General features: G+C 37.9%; 1 protein-coding gene across 2 annotated transcripts; it reads left to right on the forward strand.

The window, feature by feature from the left end:
• The first annotated feature begins 224 nt into the window (after nucleotides 1–224).
• On the forward strand, nucleotides 225–17771 carry Naa30 (N-alpha-acetyltransferase 30, NatC catalytic subunit). Of its 2 annotated transcripts, XM_027386575.2 has the most exons (5): nucleotides 225–278; nucleotides 522–1344; nucleotides 6113–6236; nucleotides 8561–8616; nucleotides 14246–17771. In XM_027386575.2, exons 2-5 carry the CDS (start codon nucleotides 523–525, stop codon nucleotides 14381–14383), a joined length of 1140 nt encoding a protein of 379 aa, XP_027242376.1. In that variant the 5' UTR covers nucleotides 225–278; nucleotide 522; the 3' UTR covers nucleotides 14384–17771. The 2 variants fall into 2 exon arrangements, with proteins under 2 accessions (XP_027242376.1, XP_027242375.1); XM_027386574.2 differs by lacking the exon at nucleotides 225–278 and having other exon boundaries at nucleotides 351–1344.
• The last annotated feature ends 2101 nt before the right edge of the window (nucleotides 17772–19872 follow it).

Genomic DNA, 19872 nt, shown 5'->3' on the forward strand with positions numbered 1-19872 from the left:
GCACAGGTCACCTCCCTCCACGCCCCTTTTTCTGGCCCGGCAGCCGGCAGGCAGGGAAGTGTCGTAAAGCCTGGCCCAGGAAACTTTACCCGGGGTAACAGGCGAGGCGCTTTACGGCGGCGGCGGCGGCGGCGGCGGCGGCGGCGGCGGGTGGGAGTCTCGGCGGCGGCGGCGGCGGCGGCGGCGGCGGTAGCGGCGGCGGAGCGGCAGCGGCAAAGGCGGCTGCGGCGGTGGCTGAGGGAGAGGAGCGGCGGCAACGGCGGCGGGAGCGGCGCGGGGTGAGCCGCGAGGAGGGGCGGGTGGGGGGCGGTGACACGGCCGGCGGCGGCGGCGGGGCTCGGCGGCCGGGGACGGTGGCCGGCACGGCGGCGTGGGGGCGGCGCGGCGTTGGGGACACTCGGTGAGGGACGGTTTCTGCCTTTGTTCCCCCCGCCTCGGCCGCCCCCGGCCCGCCAGTCGGCGCTGCCTGGCGCCGGTCGGCCGCCTCTCATGGCCTCCTCTCTCGGCTGTGTCGCTTCTAGGATGGCGGAGGTACCGCCTGGGCCTAGCAGCCTCCTCCCACCACCAGCGCCTGCGGCCCCGGCGGCGGCCGAGCCCCGCTGCCCGTTCCCGGCGGGGGCTGCACTCGCCTGCTGCAGCGAGGACGAGGAGGACGACGAGGAGCACGAAGGCGGCTGCGGGAGCCCCGCGGGCGGCGAGGCGGGGAGCACGACCAAGGCGCGTTCTTGCCTTCGCTGCCCGCAGCTGCCTCAGGAGCAGCAGCAGCAGCAGCAGCAGCAGCAGCAGCAGCAGCAGCAGCAGCAGCAGCAGCAGCAGCTCAACGGATTGATCGGCCCAGAACTGCGACACCTCCGGGCCGCGGCGACCCTCAAGAGTAAGGTTCTGAGTGCAGCGGAGGCGGCCGTCCCCGACGGGGCCCCCAAAGTGACTGCCACAAAAGGAGCCGGGGGACACCCAGAGGAGAGACCTCCCTACTCGGTCCCCAACAATGCAAGAACTGCGCTCCCCGACCGGCCAGAGACGGCGGCGGCGGGCGGCGCGGCGGCGGCAGCCAGCGACCCCGCGGCGGCTCGCAACGGACTGGCGGAGGGCAACGAGCCGGATGAGGAGGAGGACGAGCAGGTGCGGCTGCTGTCTTCGTCTCTGACCGCCGGCTGCAGTCTAAGGAGCTCCCTGGGCCGGGAGGCCGAGCCCGGGGAGGATCGGACGATACGATACGTCCGCTATGAATCCGAGCTCCAAATGCCTGATATCATGAGACTGATCACCAAAGATCTGTCAGAACCCTACTCCATTTATACGTATAGATATTTTATCCACAACTGGCCACAGCTGTGTTTCTTGGTAAGTGGATGGCATGAAAACAGGGTGAACCCAGCAGAGATCCAGGCCACTCAGGGCAGGGAGTGTGAGGGCCCCGTGTGTGGCAGTGGTTGTATCCTTCATTTTCACAGTACCTTACAGATGTGAAGCGCTGAAGTGCGCGCGCGCGCAAGTGCGCGCACGTTCCTAGTTATTAAATGGAACTGTGTGGAAGGTAAGAACTCATGATCTGGGTTAACTTGCTACTCTCGTAACAGCAGCAAGCCTGCACTAGGTGTGTTTCACCTGGGGTGGGGGTGGGGGGGTCTTACATCCTATTTACATTAGCTTCTAATCATTTTTAACCTTCATTAATTACCCTCCATCTTCCGCGGAGCATTTTGTAGTGATGGTTCTGTTCACATACAGGCCTTAGTAATAACTCTGTTAACAGCCATAATCAGAGAAGAATACATGCGGTGAACACGTTTTGGTGAACATGGTTGTCGGTAAACTTGCTGTGGTCACGTTGGAGAATGAAATCTCAGAGCCATGCTCATTGATTGACATTGTTTCCTTCAGTGCGTCAATACTTGTAGTCAGCTGGCTTTCAGGTGTGCTATTGAAGAAGGTGTCACTAACACTTCCGCTGGCTGAAAGGCCCCTGGAAACTTGAACAGAAGGCCCTTTTGTGGGATGCAGGAAACTTAATTGTGAAACTACTCAAAAACAGTCTAAAAACTGGTACCATTGGTTTGCATGACGTATAACTGATAGACCTATGTGTAAGCAGAACAGATTTGTCTATTGGATAAGATGAATAACTATTTTAAGTTTACATTCTCAGCACTAGTAATCTACCCACAAGTAACATTGACCCACTTTCTGCGGGTATGAAACCTTTGACTGAGATGATGTTAGACTTCAGTTGTAAGCTGTTTGCCATGAGCGCAGCACATTGTTTTCTCTGAAGTTTACTAAAGGCAGCACACTTTGAAGAGAGTAAAGCTCCCACTATTATTACTGTTTTAACACTGACTTAGTTTCACTCAGTATTCCTTGCGGTATGTTTTGAAATGTCAAGTCTCGTGGTTGCTTCCACAGTGTGGTGGTAATCCAGAAATACCACTGGATATTGTACATTTTGGTAGTTTTGCTAGCTTTTGTGTTCATTATGCTTAAACTTTATTTTAGAACATTTGTTTGAACTTTAGATACTGTTTCTAAAGTATTTCGTATTCCATAAAACGTATTTTTGTTGTTGTTTGTTTTTTTCTTTAGAATTCTTAGCATTGTATTAAAATAGTTCTGCTGGACGTGGTGGCACATGCCTTAAATCCCAGAACTTTTGGGAGGCAGAGGCAGGAGGATCTCTGAGTTCAAGGCCAGCCTGATCTACATAGCACATTCCAGGACAGCCCCGGCTGTGTAGAGAGACCCCATCTCACAAATCAAAAACAAGTTCTAAGACATGTTAGTGTCAGTGAATGTGGGGGACAGTATTTGCTATTATAAATGCCATTAAATACAACTCCTCAAAATTGTGTATTAATTGTAAATTAATCCACAAAAGTGTATAATGGAGTCACATTTTAAACTGAATGGAACTAGGGATGTGGTTCAGTGGTAGTTGGTTGAGTCATGTTTTCTCTAGACCTCAGTTTTTTTTGGCATTTTACACTATGGTAAACTTAAGTCTTTTATGTACACCCCTCTTAATTGACCAGTTAATTTGTACTTCAGCCTTTACTAACTAAAGTTTAACATTAAGTTATGAATATCTAGAAGTTGTACAAGTAGCTGGCCTTTAAGGTTTCTTGTATGGAATATGAGTTTGGAGATATGAACAATAAAACTAGTTACACAACAGAGGCAGTCTACAACTAGGTCTTTTATATGCTTTTCAAATTGAACTTCCCATTAGAACTAATTTTTATAAATGTCTTTTGGATTGTGTTTGAAAGGACAACCCTAGAGATGATCTAGAGCTACTTTTTTTTTTTTCTTTAATGGGAATGAAACCCATGGTGATGTGTCTTTAAATCTCTAAAGCTGTTTTGCAGCAGAGCGGTCTTCACCTCTCTGGTCTCCTAGCCTCTGATGATGGCAAATAAGATGAGGAACTGTGACATACCCTTGACCTATTTTATTGTGGCACATAGTTAGTTGTCTTCGACAAGGGGTGGTTGTCATTATAAGCATCAGTCTCACGGGATTAGAACCTCTAAAGTGACCCAGGGTTCCAGGGATGACATGTAGTAGACCAAATGGAGTATATGAGGTTGAAAAATTGCCTGTACTTGGTTGACTCATAAAAACAAGTTTTCTTAAAATTCATCCTAATATTTGTAACACTCTGGAAAACAGAAGCTAGTACAAAATGAGTCACTGTCAATTACCATAAACTTTACCCCTTTACAGTTCATAGTATTTTCAGTTTCAGTGTTCTTAGAAGTTCTTAAATTTATGACTAGCAATGTAATAGAGTATTTCCATTTATTCTAAATTTAACTTTCTGGTGTTCTCCAGTGTTCTCTTTGTAATGTTCTGGAATTTGGGAATCTGTATTTTGCACATACACATTTTTTGTAGTTCTATAGACTTTACAGGCTTTTAAAAAGCCTTTTAAAAAGCAGTTAAAAAACAGATTTACCACTTTTATACTTCAGAAAACACATTTAATAATATGCTTCAAAAGTGTGTGCAGCAGCTTTTGTTTGGATAAAATCAACAAGTAATTGAGTGATTGTTATAAATGTTGTTAAGCAATTTATTAGGGATTGCAGTATTGATTTTTATAATGAGCAAGTCATATCTATATATCAGGTTTTTATATTTAGATGGTATGTACAATTTGATTTATGCTTCTAAGTTTTTTAATTAGGGAAGTAGTCTTTTAGTTTCTAGAATAAGCCAGCGTATTTTGTTTGCTTTTTACTTATATGGTCAGAGGACAAATATTTGTTTGAAATTCTGGTGCAGTTTGAAAGTATTGTCTACCTGTATTTAGTAGCTTTAGTTTTTCTTTTTGAATGGCTTTATTAACTGTAGGATATAGCTGTCCTATGGTCTTATATAAGACTTACATGTATTTCCACTTTTCAAGAGCCTAGCTTACTAGGTCAGGGCAGATTTTTTTTCCTGGCTGTTACAAGTATGTGATTTGGTCTGTGATACTATGTATATGTATACCCGTGTCCATATATATATATATATACATATATATTAAACACAGACATATATATATATGTTTGTATGTATACTGACAATCCAAATCAGAAAATGCTATTTTCTGGGCTGGGCTTGTAGCTCACTGATAAAGAACATGCATCTTATGGGTTCAGTCCTCAGCACTAAAAAGGCTGTCAAAGTTGTTCATTTAGATAAATTTTCTTTTTGTTTCAGGTCTTAATACAAAAAGAAATTAAATTGATTTGTGCATTTAATTGATAGTAATGAGAAAACAAAATGGAAATAATCGTAAGGTGTTTTGACCCAGAAGAATTACAGAGTATGTGATAAAATGGGGATGAACTATTATCAGTTACTGACTTTAATATCCCTTCAAAAGGATTTTCTAAGTGGATTAAAATTATCTTGCTTACAAAGATTTTTTCCACAGTTTAAAATTTCTTTCCACAAATTAAAAAGAAATTTCAGGAAATGTTTTAAGTGGTAGACCACAAAATGTTACAACAAATTCAAGTTAAAATAGATATTAAATGTATGTTAGAATTTGCTTCCTAGTCTTTTGACCAATTCCTGGTGTTGTTGAAATAGTTGTTTCTGGGAAGTTGGTTTTCAAAACAGAGATATTGTTTACTGAGATATTGTCCTATTATATTTCTCAGTATACACTACTGGAACTTTTTAGCAGTTTTGAAATACTTGATAAACATTTGCATTGATAACACGAATATCCAAATGAGCTTTTAACACTCTGATAACCTGATAGTTTTATAAAAATATAAGTCATAGTATTCTAATTATACTAATATCAAGATTGGAATTTAAGATATTTATATGTATATATCTTAAAATATCACATATAGATGAAATGTATATTTTGGAGACAGGGTTTTGCTGTGTAGAGCAAGCTGGCTTTGAACTTCAGATCCTTCTGACTCAGATCCTTCCACCTTAGCCTACTGAGTGCAGGCTATTCAGTTTCTGGGAGCTTTATGATAATGACTCATACTGTCCGGAATACCCTAGAAATGGGACCATCGTGTATTTAGTCTTTGTGCAGTGCCTTTTGAATGTGGTGTAAGTTATACCTTCTAAACTGCGTTTTCTGGAAAAAAAAAAAAAAAAAGGTACTTTTTTCCTGATCAAAGTTAACTACCAGGTGTAATTTTCAGTTCTTTTGTTTTATATTTATCTTTCATTAAATCTTCATTATAAAAATTTGTAGTATTCTGCTGATGGATAAATTGTTCAATGCTTTACTGTATTCTAATAAGTAGACTTTTCTTTAAAATAGTTTTGATTACTTCCTCTTCCCAATGTAAACAGACCTTTATTGCAAACTGTTTTAATTATAAGCACTTGATATGTAGTCTGTAAAAGTCCTTGAATGTTTACCTTGTAGAAATCATGGTCTGAAGAAAGTTTGAGTTTTAGAAACAAGAATATTTGAAGAATTTTGAGATTCAGATTTCTGAAACTTTGTGATTGCTGTTTTGCTCTGGAGTTTTTCTTGATTTCTCCTCTTAAAAATGCTGACCAAGGGTCGGGTGCTGTTTTCCCTTGGTAATTTTGCAGGACCTGATGGCATTGTGTTCTTCATAACTGTTTGTTTATTTTCAAGGCCATGGTAGGGGAGGAGTGTGTAGGTGCCATCGTTTGCAAGTTGGATATGCACAAAAAGATGTTCCGCAGAGGTTATATAGCCATGTTAGCCGTGGATTCCAAATACAGGAGAAATGGCATTGGTAAGGAAAACGTTGTTTCACAAAGGGTGAATAAATTATTTTTATTTTTGTGTTTTGAAACAAAAGATTTAAATGTCCATGTGTAGGAATAAATTTCAAGGTAAGGGAAGAAAGTTTTATTTTTTTGTAAGTTTATTATTATGTGTACACACATGTTTACAGGTGTCTGAGGACAGCTTTGGGGATTGAACTCAGATTATCAGGCTTTATGAGTGGTCAAGCATTTGGCCATCTTTCTCACTGTCCTTAAGATTGTTTTTCTTTCAACAGATTTTCAAAACATTCTTAAAAAATAGATTTTACAATTAATGGTTTTGAGAGATTATCTTTTTAACAAGTAGATGATAAGTTTTTTGTCCTCTGGATCAATTTTTTAAAATTGATCCAGAATGCTTTATATTATACTAAGTCCTAGAGAAAATATTCCTGTTTTTTTTTTTGTTTGTTTGTTTTTAATATCATTATGAGAACATTTTATACCAGGTACTATTCTCAAGTTCAGTAGATGTTTTAACCAAGCTAAAATTATGGATTAATTGTTATCATTACCTAATGCTAATCATCAAACCTGTTGTAATTTTGGAGTCCAAAAGAAGATAATTATTATTCTGATATTCCTGTTCCTAGTCTTTTTAAAAATTGAACTCCTTAGTTTTTTTTTTTTTTTTAATTTGTGTGTGTGTGTGGGGGTAGAGAACATGTGTAGAGGTTAGAGAACAGTTTTTGGGAGTCTCTTCTATTATGTGGGACCCAGGGACCTGAGTTTGATCCCCTGCTGAGCCATCTCTAGGCCAACATGTGTGTTTAACTGTTATTAGAATCATCTGGATGGTTTAAAAGCAGATGGCTTGACCCCCCCTCCTTGAGAATCTCTTTCAACTGTTCTGTTTTGTAATAAGCCTAGTTAGAACTACTGTCCTAGTAGTGTCTAGTACCTGCTGGCTCTTTTTTCACCATGGAGGAGCAGATAAAGTACTTGTTGGGATGTGTGAAATCCTGGGATGTGTTTTAAGCTAAGTCAGTGTTCCTGAAATATTTGATGTGCTATTAGTACTATTAGCAGTTTTGTTACTTTGTGGCTTTAAAAGAATATGGATGCTGTTGTCTAATACTCATATTTAAATCTTTCAGGATCATGTCATGAGAGATCCCTATAAATATGTTAGGAGTTTATGTATTTGACACTGGGTTTAAACTGTTGGCTCAAACAGATATTTTTGCCTCAGTTTTCTAAGTAGCTGGGATTTCAGTCAGGTGTTACTGGGCTGAGTAAATCTAAAAGGTGAAAGGACTTTGTTTTTGGATAGTGTTAACAGTAAAGAACAGTAAATTCTACTAATATTTGTAATGAATTTGGTTGTTTTATAGAGAAGTTTGAAACTTTTGATGCTTTTGAAAAGAGCTAAGGACTCACAAGAAACAGTACTCTTGATTGGCAAATTCCAGTAGTAGCCATTGTTTAAGGTCCCATCCTGACCCAGCCTTGTTATGAGATGTGTGCACACTCACGTGCCTGATTTGAAAACGAAGTGATTTTAAAATACCTTTTTTTTTTTTTTTTTTTTTTGAGACAGGGGTCTCATGTAACCTTGGCTGGCTTGGAATTCCATGTAGACTAAGTTGGCCTCGAACTAACAGAGGTCCATCTACTTTACCTCCCAAAGGTGCCACCACACCTGGCAAAATTTGTCTTTCTTAAAATCAGATTTGGCAGTTACTATTTCTTTTAAAGTATCAGATACATATGGCACTGAATTATAATAAACTTTATAGACATTTACAGACATGCCACTGCCATTAGTTAGAGTGCCTGGTTTTGTTGTGTCAGGATCACTAACATTTTACATACAGCAGCTGGTTTTGTCTTGGCCCCTTGTGGGCTAAACAGTTCTTGTTAGGTTGTCTTGTGCTTTGTGTCCAGAGATTTGGACGACATTTGGCAAAATCAGCTCAGGTCATTCAGTAACTCCTTGCTAGCTTACAGAATTCTGGAGTACTCTATGCTATATTTTCCCTTTTCATTTTTACCTTTCCTAATATCTTGTAACACTAAAACAAACTCCTGTTTGAGGCTAATAAGATCCAAGAAAAAGGAATCTATTAGGAGGTAGGTCTTTCCAAGGCACCTTATTTATATATGGAGGTTCCCTGTGCTTCTTCCAGCTGATCCCTGGTTGGTTTTTCTCTTAGAGATGACAAATGTGTCTACGTTGAAGATAAAACCTAGTATTTTACATTTCTGTGCATTTAAGGGTATCATAATTTAGATTCTTTAAGAAACTAACTATACTTTTCCTTCACTAATACTCAGATCTATATTCTAGGTACTAACTTGGTAAAGAAAGCTATATATGCCATGGTTGAAGGAGACTGTGATGAGGTGAGTCTTTCAAGTGCTAATCCTATTGTCCTGCGCAGGGTTCTACTGGATAGATTTTTTAGTGTTCTGTAGTAATAGTACTGCAAGTTTCATTGCAGATCTTCTACACAAATGCAGATTGTGGAAGAAAAAAAATTTAGGAATAATTGATGTAAATTTTAAGATAATGGAGTTGAATTTCTTCAGAACACAGAGGTGAAATCTGAACATATTCAGTAAATACTTAACATTCAAAAGCAAATCAGCTGAGTCATTTAAGTAAGTTGTTGTTTCTTTTTGCTTACTTTTTGTCCTGTTGTTTAACTTTCTTTTTTAAAAAACATGGGAAAACAGTCAACCTGTATGGAGGATATTTCACTCTAGGACAATGTCTTCCAAGTATTAAGTAATGAATGACTGATTTGCATATTAACATAAGAGCACATCTCTCTTCAGCTTGTCTGTAAGGCCTTTTTGCCTTCCGTACTTTTCTTTATTCCTATAGCACCACGCTTCACATATGCTTAGCAAATATTGTTAACTGAGGATGATAACATTGTTCGACAATGTAGGTGGGATCAGTTTTAAACTAGAGAATGGATGCCTTTTATAGCAGTAACAACTAAGAAAGTTATTGTACTAATTTATGAGCAACACAAATGACAGTTACCTTTGGAAAAAACTGACTTTTTTGGTCTTTTGAGACAAAGTCTCACCATGTAGCCCTGGCTGTGTTGACCAAGTTGGTGGTTGCCTTAACTTCTCAAATGCTGGGATAAGGGGTGTGCACCACTGTGCTCAGCACATGCCTTTACTCTGACTGAATGGTTTGGCTTATTTAAAGAACTCACTACGAGACTCCTTGATTTCTTACTCATCTTCTGTAACTTAGCAGTTGTATAATTGAGGGCAAATCATTTCATTTTCTACTCTGTCACTTTGTGTGAAGTTACATTAATTATGCTTTTAACTTTCATTGTGGAGAACAATAGTTACTTGTTCAGTCATCAAGTATCTAGTCAAGGTCTGTAGGGAGCCAGATAGCAGTGGGCACAGTATTTCTCTGTTAAAGAGAATCAAATACATCAAACTTCTTTTAAAAAGTGTGTGTGTGTGTGTGTGTGTGTGTGTGTGTGTGTGTGTGTGTGTGTGTGTGTGTGTGTGTTGGCTGTGTGTCTGTGTGTGTGTCTGTGCCAGCCACCTGTGTGTGTAGATGTTCAAGAAGGCCAGAAAGTGAGCCCTTTAGAATAGCTCATAGTTGTGAGCTGTCTGATATGGGTGCTGGGAATTGAATTGGGTTTATCTTCGAGATCAGTACATTCACTTACCCACTGAGCTATCTCTTACTGTTTCTTTAGGATCAAAAAAAAAAAAAAAAAAAAATTCCAGAATTACCTTTTGGCTTCTTGTGTCATACTTGTATGTAAAGTGAAAGAGAAGCTTTGTAGTAAATTTCTAGTATAAACCTTGATTTAGAAAATTATAAGAGTTGAAGTGATAAAATGTTGAATAATAGTTAACTTTTCTTAGCATATTCTACTATATTAAAATAATACATGATCTCTTAGGAAATATTTAGCATACTTAGGCCATCTTTACATTTTGATTAAAGTAGCCATTTGTGTATTTTTTTCTTTATAGTTATGCTTAATTAATTCATTAGGATAGTAACAAGCCAAAATTCAAAATATGTTTTTGAAGATTTTATTTTATTTATGTGTATGTATGTGAGTATGCCATGTATGTCTGTGGAAGCCAAAAGAAAGGGACTCAGGTCCTCTAAAGAGCAGCAAGTGCTCTTAACCACTGAGCTATCTCTCCAGACCTAGATTGTAACTCTTAACCATAGTTCAGTTGTATCTGTGCAGCTGTGGTTGCCCTTATATACATTTAGAATAGCAGTTCTCAACCTATGGGCATGGTCCCTTTGGGGATTGAATGACCCCTTCACATGGGTCACCCACTAACCATCAGAAAACACAGATGTTTACATTATGATTTCTGACAGTAGCAAAACTACAGTTATGAAGTAGCAATGGAATAATTTTATGGTTTGGAGGTCACCACAGCATTAGGAACTGTATTAAAGGTTCGCAGATTTAGGAAGGTTGAGAACCACTGTTTTAGAATATTTTAGGTTGCTAATTATTAATGAAAGTGGACTTAGATCCCTTGCCCAAGATGATTAGATTTTCTAGACATTGCTTTATCTTCCCCTGGGAAATAGTGAAGAGGACTGAAATGTGGTTACTATGAAGTTCTCGGTTATACTTCAACTCCAATTATTTGTCCTTGTTTACTGTTTTTCTTTTTTAACGATCTATTTCTGGTGTGTGTGTGTAGACAGATAGATACATATAGATATAGGTGTTTTGTTTTCATGTATGTCTGCAAACCAGAAGAGAGCATTGGATCCCATGGGACTGCTGTTAAAGATGGTTATGAGCCTCCATGTGGGTGCTGGGAATTGAATTCAGGACCTTTGGAAGAGCAGCCAGTGCTCTTAGCCACTGAGCCATCTCTCCAACCTGTTTATAGGTTTTCTTGGGTTTCATTCATCTGTAAAGTATAAACCAGTGGTTTTCAGCCTTCCTGATGCTGCAACCCTTTAATACAGTTCTTCATGTTGTGGTGACCCCCAACCACAAAATTATCTTCATTGCTACTTCATAACTATAGTTTTGCTACTGTTATGAATCACAATGTAAATGTTTTTGGAGGTAGAGGTTTGTCAAAGGGTCACGACCCACAGAGAACCACTGATGTAGATAGATAGCCATGTTTGTTTCTTGAGGTTTCTGTCTAAATATAGCTATCCTTTAAATTTTTTTCACTTTTTTTAAATTGTGAAATAAGACAGCAATTTTGCATTGTGGCAACATCAGTTTTTCTCAAACTAAATTGCCTTTATTTAACAGTTTAGTTATAATTACGTGTTGACCTAATAACAGAATTCAAAGAGTTTCCCAAGAGAATTATCAGATCTGAACACTTGTACTCAGGTATTGTAGTATAGCATTCGATATTAAAACTTGAATTTTTGTTTATTCATGGCAGTTTTTCACTATGTAGTTTTGGCTAGCTCAATGGTCATAGAGATCTCTTGCCTCTGCTAGGATTAAAGGTGTGTATCCAACTTGTGCATAGACCACATGTTTTAGAATATCTATGACGTTGGTCCAACATGTTTGTAAGTGATGCCATATTACATTGTTTAAAGCTTGGGCACCTATAGAAGGTGAAGTACATCATAGTTTGTTCTGGAGACTGACAGTTTGATGTTGAACATGAAGAGGAGGAAGAGAGAGAGAGTGAAACTGGGGATGTACATGGAAACCATAAAAGGGCCTTTTTAATCTCTTCAGATAGTATTTTAGATCATAAAGTTTATTTTAAGGACAAAAAGTAAATAAGTTAGGAAAATAATGAGAGGATCGCATGTAGAAAATGGGAGACTTCTTAGGCTGATGGCAGTTTATGGTGCTGTCAGTGGGGTAGAAATAAGAGGGCCACTTTGAGAGCAAATTTGAGGAGAGAATTGATATTACTTAGTGCTTAGATAGGTATAGGAGAGTGGTGAGAAAAGAGTTAAGACTCTTGAGTTTCAGGCTGAGGAACTGGATGGTGGAATGGAGAGCCTCTTTACCATGATGCAGAATTGTGCAAGTTTCTCTCTGTCTCTTGAATTCTTTGGAGATACAACAGGAAAAGCCTCCTGTGCTTTATAGATGCTTCGCTGTGTCTTTGTTTAGTTGTGTGTTTGCCATTTCCCCCTCACTCTAAATGCCTTTGAACTGTGGCTGGCTATATTGACAATTCTCAGTGACACAGGGCAGAATACATAAGAAAGGTAAATAGAGCAACATATATAAAAGTTGGGAAGGAAGAGAGTGTTTAGATAGAGGGAAATAGACATAAGAAGAACTCACAATTTTCAAGTGTCAGCTGTTTTCAGGACTACCAGTTCAGTGATACTCCGAAAGACTCAAATGGAACCTAGTATTCTATGACCCTGTTAAGTTTTGACCTGAGTAATATTTAGACCATTGATTGTCAGTGACATCAATCTCACCTTGTAATTTGTTTAAAATGCATAGTCTTGGGCCCTGTCCTAAGTCTCTTTGTGTGTGGGGGGAGGTGGGAGGGGCATATATATGTGCCTGCAAATTGGAGGTCTGAGTCAACAAGGATATTTCCTTCTGTTGTTTTCTGCCTTATTCCCTTCACCTTAGTTTTCTTAGTAATTACAGTGTGTGTATATTTGTGATGTGTGAGTGCATACACCATGGCACATGTGGACATCGGATAACTCTATGGAGAGTTGGTTCTATTGTTACACCATTATGTGGGCTTCCCACTGTCGAGCACAGGTTGCCAGGCTTGCTCTGCAAACACCTTCACCTGCTTAGCCATCACCAGTCCTCCTTATTTTTGACACAGGGTCTCTTCCTCTATCTAACCCGTAGCTTGCTGATTTGTCTAGACTGGCCAGTGACTTTTGTAGATGTTCTTGTCTGTCTTCAATCTCACGGAGACTTGACTTCCTCATGTTTGTGCAGCAGGTAGTTTGCATTTCCCAACCTCCAGCAATCTTATTCTAACCATCCCTCCAGATGACTGATGGACCCTAATGTTTAAATTCCCTTGGTTTAGGTTCAGTAAACTTTTTCTAGAAAAGGCCAGATACTAAATATTTTAAGTTTTACAATCCATGGGTCTCTGTGACAGCCGCTTAGCTCTGTTCTGTGTCAAGAAAGGAGCCATAGGCATGTACACAAATGGGCATAGCCATATTCTAATAAAAGTTACCTCTTTTTCCTTCCTCCCCTCCCTCTTTTCCTTTCTTCCTCTTTCTTTCTTTTTGATGCTTTCCTGAAGATTGAATCAAAAACCTCATATATGCTAGATAAGTACTCTGTCATTGAGCTGTATCCCGAGCCACCAGGAAACTGACAGCATTAGGATATTTGGCTCAGTTTTTTAGTTTGCAGACTGGTCTGGGCTGTAGACCAGTGGTACTCAACCTGTGGCTTGTAAACCTATGGGTGGGGTGTGTCAAATGACTCTTTCACAGGGGTGGCCTAAAACCGTCTTCTTATTATATGTTTACAATTCATAATAACAAAATTACAGTTGTGAAGTAGCAATGGGAATAATTTTATGGTTGGAGGTCACCATAACATGAAGAACTCTACTAAGGGGTCCCAGCATTGGGAATGTTAAACTACTGCTCTAGCCAATGTTACCAGGGTAAATAGTGACAGAATAATACAAACAGGAGTTAAGAGATCAGACTACATACCGTCAAGTACTGACTTACTTTTAAAACTTCTGATTGTTGATTTTTCTTCTCTCTTTTTTTAAATATATCACCTTAGTTTTCTCCATAGGAAAATAGTTCATATTTGTTTTGTTATAAATATGTAGTCAAGTCCTAAAAGTTGAAGCGTCACAAAAACCAGGAGAAAAATTCTCAATGATTACATCCCTGTCTTGATTCAAATATAATTAGCATTTTGATGATTTTTTTTTCTGTGCACCAGTATTGTTTTGTCATTTTTAACAAATCAATGTAATTTTAAGGATATTTCATTATGTACTTTGTCAATTTTTAATTATGAAATTATAACTTTTTTTTTCTCTTTTGAAGGTTGTTTTGGAAACAGAAATAACAAATAAGTCTGCTTTGAAACTTTATGAAAACCTTGGTTTTGTTCGAGATAAGAGGCTGTTCAGATACTATTTAAATGGAGTTGACGCACTGCGACTTAAACTGTGGCTGCGCTGATCGACTGACAGCAAGGAATGGCTCCACCCACATGGAAGCGACTTTTGCATGCAATGCAATTTGTGCAGAATTGCTTTGCAGGTGGATTTAGTAATTCCCATGCAGCTGTTATCTGTCAGTGTCCATTGAGTGTCGCACAATATTTGTTGCACTTTGGCATGGCGCATTTATTCTGAATTAAATGAGATTGTTTTTAAACTTCAAGGGTTCTTTTGGTACCAACAGGATGTGCCAGTTAATAGCCAAGACTTGTTCATTTGCAAAGTCTGCTGACAGTGCTATTTACATAGTGATCATTTTATCACAGAACCAGTAAGTGGGACATGATTTTTGTTCCTTAAAGAAGCCAATGTAGTTAAAGTCTCTTAATTATACTAACATTTCACACACAACCTGCCATAGTTTTCTGAAGGGGTGAGGGAAAAGCTTCAATTTAGGTTTTATTTTTTTCAATATTAAATTTTCCATTCTTGAATATTGGTACCTCAGTGATTAGTGGATGACAAGTGTAGGGTGGGATTTGTCTTACAATGAGTAAAGATGACAATTAAATTGCGTCTGCCAGTGCCTGTGTAGATAAGTATTCTTGTCTTCATCTCTAGTTTTTGAATGCATGCTGTCTTTTCTTTTTCTTTAATGCCTTTGCAAGCAAACTTGTTTTGATTTAAATTCTAAATTTGATAATAAATTATTTGAGATTTTTATAATTTGGACAGTTTTTCAAGGTGAGTGACAGTGGTTTGATTTAGAAGTCCCTTTTTTCCTTATAGTAAGAAGTTGAACATATTTGGGAAACAGAAATGGCTTAAAGGGATGGAGCTGGGAATTGCTGGGTTTTGGATGCACTTTTTTTCTTTCCTTTTTTTTTTTTTGAGAATGGGGAGTTTTTGGAAAGAAATAGAAAATTAATGTAAATTGGTATGATTTTATTTAATCACAATGATTGCTAAGCTGTGAAGAACAGCTTCTATAAAGTAGCTGGGTTTTTTTTTTTTTTTAACTTGATTTTCATTCACATTGCTCCCATTTTTGAAAATACTTCACTTTTGGTTCTTCGTCTTAGATATAAATTTCAAAGAGCATTGTATCTGTTTTAAGCTGCATTTATTTTCTTTTCACTCATGAGCAGATTCTTGGGGGACCTTTGCTTTGTTCCTCCAGAAAAAGGGGAGGGATGAAATTTTTTTTAATGAGTTCTTTGAGTTTTCTGAGCAGCCAACGTGTTTATTAGTTTCAATGTATTTTGGCTAATCAGTGTAATGTTAACAAATTGTTTTGAGTCAGTAAAACTGTGATGGATAATTTATTTAACTAGAGAACCTAAGCACTCATAAGGAAAAAGATTCATTCTCTGAAAAATATTCTATGGGAGTCTGACATTCATGTTCTTATTTTCATTTGACTATACTTTTCTTCTGCTCTAGTACTTGGCTTGAATTTTATTTTATAGCTGTAATTACTGTATTTTTAAAACCCTACCTCCATTAACAGTTGGTAAAGGCCCCTTTTCAGGAAAGTTTGTTGCTTTTTTTTTTTTTTTTTTAAAGGAAAGCTGCTCTTTGCTCAGTATAATATTTTGAAAGTGAACATGGTAACAAGTACTTTTAAAATAAAGATGCACACTTTATATTTGAAAATAAAAACTTCCTGCTGGTGGGATCATTTATAGTTCCTTATTTTTAAGAAAATGTGTCTTTCCATTTTATATTGCTCTTTAAAGTTTAATGCAGAATACTGCTAATATTAAAAATGTGATGACCACATAGTACTCAGCTTTTCTGCTGACCATTTTGAGTCTGTTTTGGTCAACCTTCATTTGGGCTCCAGCATTTAGAAGAATGCCAGTCATCATGATGCTTCTGTTTCCATTTTCGATGTGAAGGAAAGTAGCTAAACAGTATACTTGACATCATCCAATTTTGTTTTGATTTGCTGGTACATAAGTAGTGAATTGTTGATGAACAGACATTTTCTTGACTCACTCTAATGGCTAGAGTTGTAAAGTAGATACATGCTAGAGTTACCAATTCAAAAGTTTTGTTCTTGCTAGGTTGTCAGTGAAACTGTCACAAGTCCACTTAAGAATTGCTGAATTAACTGAACTGATTGTCTGATGATTTGTAAACATGACCTGAACTATGTGTCTAAAATATCAATCAATGGATGGATACATGATGAATATCAGTGTATACTTTGATGTTTTAATTATTTGACCAGATTTTTACCTAAAATTTTAACCTCTAGCTTGATAACCTAGTTATAAAATTTAAACTTTCCAAGTTGAAATAGCTTCAAACATTAACTTGATATTAGACTTTCATTTTTCTTCTATCAGCTTAAAGTAGTTCCATTTATAATTGACTATGGGTTCACTTGGCTACAACTGAGCAAAATTGGTGCAACTTTCTTTTAGTGGGGTGCTGCCTCTATAAGACTGACTGTACTATCCACTGACACTGGTTTGGCAGTTGATACTGCTGAACATTTAATACATGCTACCATGAAGCTATATATGTTAGTATTGCAGAAAGCTAATGGGTATGCTACCAGTCTAGATGTGTGGGCTGATTATAATTTCTCTTACATTGGGATGAAAATACCTAACTCTGGAATAATCAAAGTCCACAAATCATAACATTAGTACTTGATGTTGAAGCCAGCAAAATAAGATGAAAAATTAGTATTAAAAGTTGATTTTTAACATTTTCTGCCTCTCCAAATTGTCCTCTACAAACACAAGACAAATCTGTGTAGTCTGTCGTGTTTTAACTCTTTCCATGCCCTGTGTTATGGTATTGGCTGGCATGTATAAGACTGGATGTATGTATTTATTATGGTGTCTAAAAATTATGAGGTTCATCACTTTCCAGGAGCATAGAGGAAATCAGATTGGTAGTACACCAGTTACTTTCCAGTACACCTCGACATTGACTAGGATGAGTGCTATAATGTCCTAGGGCTTTCAGGTTTGTAAAAACATAACCGTAAGTTATATTGACGTCACATATGAGTTGAGTATCTATGAAATATCACGTGTATCTCAAAAATACTGGACTGCTGTTTAATTTCTGGGGTATTGCTGCATAGTTTTCTCCTATTGACCCCTATCCTTTTGGAGAGAGATTTAATGGGATTTGAAATGTGCAAGCTGTGTGAATAACATGCAGTCAAATAAAGTATGGTTAAGTTGTGTTTGCATTTTTCTTTAAGATACAGCTGTGTGCATTCAATAATTTAGTTTTAGATAATCAAAAAGCAACCTGTTCTGTTTCTCACTGCCCTCCATCAAGAGTCATTTGGAAGGAATGATACAGTTGTTATCTCTCAACATTGTGTTCTGACAAAGTAAATTTGAAAAATAAAATGACAAACTTGATTGCTAAATGTACTCAGAGTTAGTCAACTGAGATAGCTGTACAAGGGAGAACATTTTAAAAGAACTTAACTGAAAATAGTTTACTGTCTTTGCTCCTAGCAACTTACTCCTAATTCAGCTTTTACTTTTACTATTTGTACAGTGCCTCCTTGTATAAATAATTTTGTTTTCCTTTTGCTAAACATTAAAGTAGAGCAAGATCTCATGGACTTTCTGACACATTCTTGTGAGAAACTTAAATAGGTAGTTATGTATGCTTTTATATTTGAAGTACTGAATATCAGTTGGAGGATGAGATGATATTAATTGTGACTGCTAAGTTTTATTACCCTTGCTGAGTATTTTGTTCTTTATAGTAGTGCGAAACATATGATCAAGTTTTGTTCTTGTAGCAGTGTGAAGTGTCTGAGTTCATGTTGTATTTGGATCTGAATGCTTCATAAACTTAGTGTAAATGAGGACCAGAAATGTGAGACCATTAGTATCCAGACCTTTTTTTTTTTTTTTATCAGCATCTATAAAAAAATAGGGTTTATAAATAAATCTCAGCATATATAGTACAGTTGCACTTTCTTCAGCTGAGCTGTCCAGGACTGAAGCTACTAATCTACTAGTCACTCTGCTGCTGAGCTGAAATAAAGTATGGCAAGGACGGGAAACTTAATTTTTAATTTTACTGATTTGAAAGTTTACACACACACACACACACACCCTCCCACCCATTGGCTCCTGTATGGATAGCAGAGCTTTAGACAACATATGCCTGAAGAAAGGTTATTGAAATGTGAAATTAATGGATGACTTAAAATTGCCTCTGAGTAGAAGCACTCACTAAACTATTTGTATGTTGACATTTTCTTTAGTAATGTTCTTGCCTCATGCCCCTTGTGTGAATGACTCCTCGAAAAAGCATCTTACTGTTGCAAGTCCTTGGAATTGCAAAGACCATAAACTGGTTTCTGAGACTGGTAACACCTTTTAGCTTTAAAGCCTGTAGCATTAGGCCCAACAGTTTATTTTATATTTATTCGAAATAATTACCCTTTTAAATAAAATAGACCTCATTTTACCAATGGTCAGCCAGCTCCCAGCCTCTTGTGTTGAGAGCAACTCGGTGTTTAATTTCTGTGTGACAGAAATAGAAGTGCCTTTAATCCCAGCACTCGAGAGGCAGAGGCAGGCAGATCTCTGCTTTGGAGGCCAGCCAAGAGTGAGTTCCAGCACAGACTCCAAAGCTACGGAGAAAAAAACAAAAAAATAGAAGCACCAAGATACGTTTTCTATTACCTTAAAATTAATACAGTATATGGATTATGGTGAAATAATTATAAGTGTATTTAAAGTTTTTGTTTTTTTTGAGACAGGGTTTTTCTGTGTAGCTCTGGCTCTCCTGGAACTCAATCTGTAGACTACGCTGGCTTCAAATTCAGAGATCACTTGCCTCTGCCTCCCAAGTGCTGGGATTAAAGGTGTGTGCCACCACCGCCCAGCTGATAAAACATAAGCCTGCTTTTAGTTATGGTGGATTTTCCCCAGTACTTCTTTGCTGTATAAATGCATCTTAGTTTGTTTATACCTCAGCCTCCTGATAAAAGAAATTTTTGTAAATAGCTTGCTGTATCCCAGGGGAAGGACCCTCTCTTGAAATCCAGAGATTTACTAGATATGTTAGAAACTTTACTGAGGGTAGTAAATGCACTCGAGTAAAATGTGTATCCTATGAAATGTATATCCTTATTTGTTCCCTTATAACTACTAAGTTTGTATGTATTTGATACTTTTCTTTTATGTCATAGAAACTCCCCATGTTATAAATATATATGTTAGTGTAATATATGAACCTCTAAAAATTCCCACAAATACCCAAATTTCCCCTTTAAATAGGCAGTCATAAGTCTTCTTGAGATTTAAATAATTTCACAGTTAAAATGAGAGGTGGCATGTTTTTCTAGCAGTTCATTAATTGCATTAAGGAAAATATTGACATCTTAAGGGAACTGTTGCATTATTAAGGTCCACAGATGCATGAAACTTCCAAAGTTAATTTAAAATATAATGTAATTGCTAAAGTTTGTAGGTGTGATTCAATGCCTTCATATGTAAGGAATTGATC

The sequence above is a fragment of the Cricetulus griseus genome (genome assembly GCF_003668045.3).
Source record: "Cricetulus griseus strain 17A/GY chromosome 1 unlocalized genomic scaffold, alternate assembly CriGri-PICRH-1.0 chr1_1, whole genome shotgun sequence".
In the NCBI taxonomy this organism is placed as follows: Eukaryota; Metazoa; Chordata; class Mammalia; order Rodentia; family Cricetidae; genus Cricetulus; species Cricetulus griseus.